Below are 7,182 nucleotides of genomic sequence, written 5' to 3' on the forward strand. Positions count from 1 at the left end.
AAAGCATATGTGTGTTTGTGTTAAAAAAATAAAAATGTCTTAAAAATTTAAATACAGGAAATAAATAAAACAGTAAGTGTGTGTGTGTGTGTGTGTGTGTGTGTGTGTTTGAGGAGGTGGGAATGTGGCTGGAGGGAAGGACAGAGAGGCAGATTGTGACACACACACATTCTGTAACAATAGTGTCTCAGTAATGACAGGATCACCACGTGTTTTCCTGTCTCGTTGGCCTACTCTCAGGATCTGGGATGGTGGGTGAACCTCTCACATTTATCCTCTATTGTGACCACAGTGAATGTATGCCTGGTTTCCATGGTGATGGCCTAGAGAGGATGGTGCTAGAGTCACGAGAAAAATGTCAAAGGCTGGAACGCTCTCTAACTGCTAGGATGAATATGATCCACTGCAAAACCATTCACTCTTTCACACCGGCCCTGGATCTCTGATCATGTTAAGCAGTCGACACCCATGTGCGACGTGCACAGCCACAGTAATGGCTGCAGGATACGTGATGTCAGCAGCATCAGTGTTAAAGATGCTAAGCTCTTATAGGTGGGGTATGCAATTCAGGAGAAATCCAACACCATGACATAAAGTGAACAATACCGGAGTGAGTACTGTAACTAACATTAGCTAAGTTGTGGGTTAGCATACTGTCACAACAGTTGCTGGACGAGACGGCCCCAGAGCCAATACTCACAACTCTCCTTTTGCTATAGCTCACATCACAAGCTGAATGTCCGTGGACAAGTCACTTAAATTTACCTGACACACACATCATGGCTGGAAAGGCTGGAATAGCAATGGGTACATGCAACTCCAGAAAAAAAAAAAAAAAAAACCACACACACAGTACCAGTTTCACTTTAGCAACCACAATTCACTTAATGTTTGAAAACAGACTGCAGAAACAGCAGCATAAGTCAGATTTTCTACAGTATGTAAATACTGTAGATATTTTACAGTATGTATTTGGAAACTGTTCTTTTCCTTATAAGTTGATCACCTTTAGCTAACCTGAGTAATAGCCTATGGTAATAGCTTTGATATTGTCGCAACAGCACATCATTTTGTGACAAGAAAATAACAGCAAACATGTACCCACACCTGAAAAACAGACGCGATGATGCCTCAAATGTGGAATGTACACAGAAGCAGGCCTAGTGGTCGACCGATATGGGTTTTTCAATTGTCAATGCCGATATTTAGAGAGAAAAGAGATGTATAATTCCATTATTCCATGCAGAGTACAATTTACATGTTATCTCAGCCAGTAACGTGTTGTTTTAGATGGACTTTTCATTAATGAATAAAATAGAAACATACATTGGGTTCTGCTGAAGATTTCAGAACGTGACTGGTGTTTAAGGGAGAGTGGAGTCAGCTGCGTCAGCTGCATTTTCCTCTACACTATAAAAATACAACACTAGCCAGTAATGGTGGAAGATTAGAGCCGCTGTCATTTAGGATGGGAAAAACTTGTTAATTTAGAAAAGAGGATGATGGCTGAGGACATTTAGGGCTCCTAACTATTTTACCACCTTCCCAAAACTCACAAGGTGGAGCAATAACATTGTTCCACAGCAGCTCACTGACCAGGCTCCCTGCAATTGGGTCTGCAGACACTGTTTGTTTATTGGCCTCCTGAGTGCAGGCATCGGCTGATGCTGATTATCTCAAAATGCCAGATATTGGCCCAGTTGTTCTATAACTACACAGAAGCACACTGAAAGGTTCATCTCATTGCTTTCCCCCTGGACTGTTGTATGCATTCAGTCAGCTGTTTTGCTTATGCATTCATGGTTCCCTAATGTTGATCATTAACACAGAGCTGATGACAGCTGTGTGAACCTCATGCTTTAGCCTTTGCTCATTTGTTCAAACTTAAATATAATGTCAAAGACAGGAAACAATGGCCAGTGTGGGACTGGAGGAAACCATGGCAACAAGCAGTGGCACCAAGCATTAAATGAGCGATAACGTTACAAAGCGAGGGGCCACTGTGGTCCCCCGTGCTGGCGATGTAAGCTCCTGAGTGTTCTAAGGTCTATTTATCCTAGGGTTCTGGCCTTCTTTAATTCAGTCTAGGTTCCGGCCAGTAGCCTACGCGTCAAAAGCTCGCCAAAATGTAAGCGGCAGAACCAAACGTGAAGCCACGGGCTGCAGAAAGCACCAAGGTATCGCTGGCTTTGTGACTTCAATAATATGAAGACTGTGCTACACACAAACCCCTTTCAAAAACCCTGCTATTGAACGTGTCTTCGCTTCTCGACAACCGTGCATGCCCAATGGAAGCCAACTTCAGTCCTCTCACAATTCTTTGGAAGCGTATCGCAAATTCGGCATCATTATGACCCACCAAGCTTCCTTTTCAGAAATTGAAAGTATTTCCCACCGCCCACTAACTTAACGTTGCTGTGTATTTGGTGGGCGGAAGTCAGACCAATTGTCACTTACCGCAAATTTATCAAAGAAGTCTGAGTACCAAACTCCTCAAGCAGCTGTTAGCGTCAGAACAATACAAGTTCCATACGTACCACATTTGGCTCCGTGTGTCAGGGAGCGGCCAGCAGAACCTAACGTTAACGTTAACGTTAGCCCTCTTCACAGCGGCTTTGTTGCTGCAGCCTCCTTCCTCTAACCGCGCTGCCTTCACGTGCCTCTCCTCAAATTCTGTCCTGTATGAAGTCTGTTAGTAGTTTTTATATACAGTCTGTGGTTAGTACAAGTGTTATTCTAACATCGGTAATAAGGGCAGGAGCGGTCTGTCGGTTACAAGGAATAACTGCTCGCCTTTAAAAAAAAAAAACACAACACAAGAGGCACAGTTATTTGTAGCATGTATGTAACGTGTATAACCCGCGTGGGATATAACTGGGTTTTAAGGATAGACAAGCAATAATTCACATAGGAGCCTAACAATAACAGAAAAAAACCTACGCCTTTTATATTACTTATATTACTTTGTGGGGTGAAAAAATGTCATGATTACAACACGGCTGACGGCATTGAAGGCAGCACAACATACTGTACAGCTGTGTTTAATTTGAAACGGGAAGACCGTAATCAAAATGAGGCAGTAGACAACTTCTGTCTGTGATAAGGCTTCTAGTTAGGGCTAATTTCTTAACAACGTTATAATTATTTATTATCTTGTTGTTTTATCATTATGTATTTTATTGTACAAATTATATTTTATCTTATGTATCTGATCATGTGTATTTTATACCTAACGTTGCCATTATCACATTATGGTCAAATGTTAAGTGCATTTGTTAATTAAATGTAATTATTAGCGTGAAAATAGATTAAAGTCATCTGTAAAAACCCTGATGCTGTTTTTTGTTATTATAAATAATTGGTTCTAAGGTATTGTTTTATTTGATTAATGAACGTGAATACGTAATGACTATACGGATTCATATAGTTGTAATGCATGCTTTAAATTAATCGATCAACACACAGGACTTGTACATAGAACCATCTTTCCTTTTATTGATCTCAACATTCATACTTGTGGAGAGAACACAGTGAGCATACAGGACCAGCACTCAGAACCACGTCTCACTCTAGCCTGAAACAAAACACCTAAACATGTCTTGGAGCCTCGTGTATTTAAGTGATTTCTGATGACATTTTGTTTTTGGAGCATGACCCCTTGAACAAAATTCAGGATACACGAGTCCATTCGTCCAAAATGTATAAATAATTATCTTTGTTCCCTGTAAGTATTCATACAATACATTCAGAAACAGAGCTCACCTTCTGATCAGAAACTCAGATTTGGAGTGCACCGCAAACACAATCAATGGTTTTCAAAGTGCAACTGACTATACATCTCCATAATACAGGTGTGATGTATCAGATTTATGGGTAATGAACTAGAAGTCCACACAGCGGCCCTTTCTCTCCCAGTCTCCGTAGCGGGTGGGCTCCGGCCCCCGAGGACCCCCCTTCTCCTTGGTTACAGGGTTCACATCATCAGGGAACTCTGGAGGATAACAAGAGAGAGGTCAGTTTAAAACATTATTTCCTTCCACTGCTGCTTCACTTTCTTGAAAACACAGTTTACAGTGTACGCAGTGTCCAGTTTATTAGGCGCACCTAGCTAAAAGTCACGCAGTCAGCACTGCCCCACGAAGGTTAGAAAGTCCACCTTTTGTTGGAGCTTTGACAGATATTTCCTAACTCAAGGGCACTTACTAGCTTTTTCCAGAGCTTTCAACCACACGTCATGGTCTCCCTTGGCTGATGGGAGTTCTAACTTCAGAAGCCCAATACTGTTACCTAATGACAACTGAACAAACGCCACACACTGGGATGCATTTGAACGTTCTGGAATATGCTAGTAAGTTGTTCTTGAGTTAAGAAGTAAGAGATCAAGGATAAACTTTCACACTCAACTTCGAGAGGTGCTGATTTAACTTAACGGTCATTTTGCAGGCATTCTGGAGTTTGTACTGTGCATATGTTTTATCTTATACTGTGTGCACTGTATGACTCTGGGGTGGTACAGCCTCTGAAACTGTTGTTATTGTGGGTTTATTTTTAAATACGACTCGTATCATAATACGTATAATAACCGTTATTTCCAAACCGGTTGCCCTGTACACTTGTGTGTGTGATTGTGTGTGTGTGTGTGCGCGCGCGCTTCACACACAATATATAGGAACCCAATAGCTTTACTTTTCAGACACACTGTTTAAACAAAGCTTATCAGAAGCCTTATGGAAGTAGGATCTACTGCAGGACTGTTGCTGTTCGTTTGTTTCAGGTGTACCTAATAAACGGAACACAGTGTATTTACTGTAAATTAAAATAAAAGATCAGTTCATGTTTGTCTGTTGGACAATGTGAACTGTATGTGTTTCTAATGAGATTGGATTCTTCAGAAACTTATGTCAGCAAACACACATGGGACTAAATTCCTATTACAGGTGCAGAATTTCAGGGCCAATAAAAATTACGGATCTTTTTGTTGTGACGGATTCCCATAGACCAATGACATTTTTTGCGGTTAAAAAAAATGTTAAAGAGGATTACAAAGGCGAAAATTTTAGATTGACACGTTTCGTTCCACTGTTATTATCACAGGAAAGGAATCACAATAAATTACAGAGTAAACTGCCTGAGTCATGTTATGCTTGTGTTAGATGTGTTCATTCATAGTAAAAGACCTGCAGCTATTGCGCAACTATCTCAATTATTAGAAGAATAAAATTAAGTGTATTCATTTAATGAAGTCATATGCTGAGCCATTGGGCGGTGTAAATAAAGCTGACAAAGTCTATCGGCCATAGATATTCTGTGAATGCCTAACAGCAGAGGTTTTATTGTAATGCTGACACGCTGACTACACAGATGATTAGTCTCCCGCTTTGCAATGTGCTCCGTTTGATCCAGTCAGCTTTTGCTTTTCATCTCCCATCGCCGGATCGCAGCCCTGGTCAGAGGAAAAGTCGCCTGCGCCATTCTCACTTTCCAGAACATCTTTGCTCTTCTCCTCGGGGCTGTCAAACAGACCCTGCGGGGTCTTGGATTTCTTCAGCGGCTCCTTGTCCTTCGCCGCTCCGCTGGCAGCCCGTGAACACCCTGAACGAGACCACCAGGGAGTTCAGAACAAACACAGAGCAGGACACAAGTCACTCAGAACACAGCCCCGGGTCTGATTTAACCTTAGCTAGCGTTACTTTGATGTCTGTCTAAGTTTAACTATATCAAAGCTCTGCATCGAGCTCTACACAGCAACGCTTAAGCGGACAGTTTAAAACACCAGCTTCTCCTGGGAGCCGCGGGGAGCCACCGAGACACACACTGACCTGACACCTTAAAGACAGACTCCACAGCCGGCGCGTGTCTGCTGAGTGAGGCACATAACCGCACAAGGGCCATGTCTGGAACTGATTAGAGAACACAGCGACTTTCTCTCCGCTTTGCTCGGACACTTACACAACGATGTTGTTGTTGTGTGTCGAGCTTCGTTTACGCGTTTTTCATCATCATCTAGCGACGGAAAAGGACGACGAGTCAGTGCAATGTGTTTTTGTAGCCAGTAGGGGGAGACAAAGCGCTGGATATCACTGTCAACGCGCTGTCCGAAGATCTTCATGTTTGCGACGTTTTCTGCTTTACCATCATCCCTTCATTAAATATAACTTACTATGTACAAACTCTGCATGTTCTGGTCATCTCAAATAACCCGTTTTTATTCGATTCAAATATTTAAACATGCATATATTGGCCATAGCCCCTGTTCATGACTGAAGTTATCTCATTGCACTTCATAAGGAGCAGGTCTAGACTGTGGGCTACTCTATGTAATATTGCAGAGTCCCGACATTTCCCACCATGAGCAAGCACGTGGTAACAAAGGCAAGGAAAAGAAGAAGAAGAGTAACTGTAGCAACTGTGTCCAGCTGAAACATGGAGGCAGCAGAAGACCACAGATCCAGACCCCACAGCTCCGGAGGCAGAAACACCTGCACCTGTGACGAGAAAGTACAAAACTACAGGAGAGGGGAGAAGTCGAGTTAGTAACATGCATTAATGGGATAAGAATGCATATAGATGGAGAGGAATAGGAGGAAAGAGGAGCTCAGTGCATCATGGGAAATCCCCCGGCAGTCTAGGCCTATAGCAGCATAACTAAGGGATGGTTCAGGACTCACCTGAGCCAGCCCTAACTATAAGCTTTATCAAAGAGGAAAGTCTTAAGCCTACTCTTAAATGTGGAGATGGTGTCTGCCTCCTGAACCCAAACTGGAACCTGGTTCCACAGGAGAGGAGCTTGATAGCTGAACGCTCTGGCTCCTAGTCTACTTTTGGAGACTCTAGGAACCACAAGTAACCCTGCATTCTGGGAGCGCAGTGCTCTGGTGGGGTAGTAAGGTACTATGAGCTCTTTAAGATAAGATGGTGCCTGACCATTAAGAGCTTTGTAGGTAAGAAGAATGATTTTAAATTCTATTCTGGATTTTACTGGAAGCCAGTACAGAGAAGCTAAAACAGGAGAAATATGATCTCTTTTCCTGGTTCCTGTCAGAACACGTGCTGCAGCATTCTGGATCAGCTGAAGAGTCTTAACGGACTTTTTCGAGCAGCCTGATAATAAGGAACTGCAGTAATCCAGCCTAGAAGTAACAAATGCATGGACTAGTTTTTCTGCATCATTTTTAGACAGGA

General features: G+C 42.4%; 3 protein-coding genes across 5 annotated transcripts in view; all 3 read right to left on the reverse strand.

Annotated features, from left to right (window-relative positions):
* Positions 1-2,566, reverse strand: part of LOC123984452 — a 17,216-nt gene extending 14,650 nt beyond the window's left edge. The window contains exon 1 of the mRNA XM_046071364.1: positions 2,458-2,566. The gene's annotated coding sequence lies outside the window, so the exon portion shown is untranslated. The remainder of the gene's footprint in view (positions 1-2,457) is intronic.
* Positions 2,567-3,468: 902 nt separating this feature from the next.
* Positions 3,469-7,182, reverse strand: part of tlx1 (T cell leukemia homeobox 1) — an 11,870-nt gene continuing 8,156 nt past the window's right edge. For 2 of the 3 annotated variants that reach the window (XM_046071134.1, XM_046071137.1), the window contains exon 4: positions 3,469-3,991. The gene's annotated coding sequence lies outside the window, so the exon portion shown is untranslated. Of the gene's footprint in view, positions 3,992-6,132; positions 6,507-7,182 lie in introns of those variants that run through there. The other variant, XM_046071135.1, reaches the window with a different exon arrangement.
* Positions 5,302-5,999, reverse strand: sdhaf4 (succinate dehydrogenase complex assembly factor 4). Its single transcript, XM_046071138.1, has 2 exons — positions 5,820-5,999; positions 5,302-5,592 (listed from the first exon to the last, which is right to left on the reverse strand). Exons 1-2 carry the CDS (start codon positions 5,890-5,892, stop codon positions 5,366-5,368), a joined length of 300 nt encoding a protein of 99 aa, XP_045927094.1. The 5' UTR covers positions 5,893-5,999; the 3' UTR covers positions 5,302-5,365.

This window comes from Micropterus dolomieu, linkage group LG15 (assembly GCF_021292245.1).
Source record: "Micropterus dolomieu isolate WLL.071019.BEF.003 ecotype Adirondacks linkage group LG15, ASM2129224v1, whole genome shotgun sequence".
Classification (NCBI taxonomy): Eukaryota; Metazoa; Chordata; class Actinopteri; order Centrarchiformes; family Centrarchidae; genus Micropterus; species Micropterus dolomieu.

Coding starts and splice junctions, on each gene's coding strand:
- sdhaf4 (XM_046071138.1), bottom strand. CDS start 5,892: ATGGCCCTTGTGCGGTTATGTGCCTCACTCAGCAGACACGCGCCGGCT. Junction 5,593..5,819: donor GTCTGTCTTTAAGGTGTCAG/GTCAGTGTGTGT, acceptor GGTCTCGTTCAG/GGTGTTCACGGGCTGCCAGC.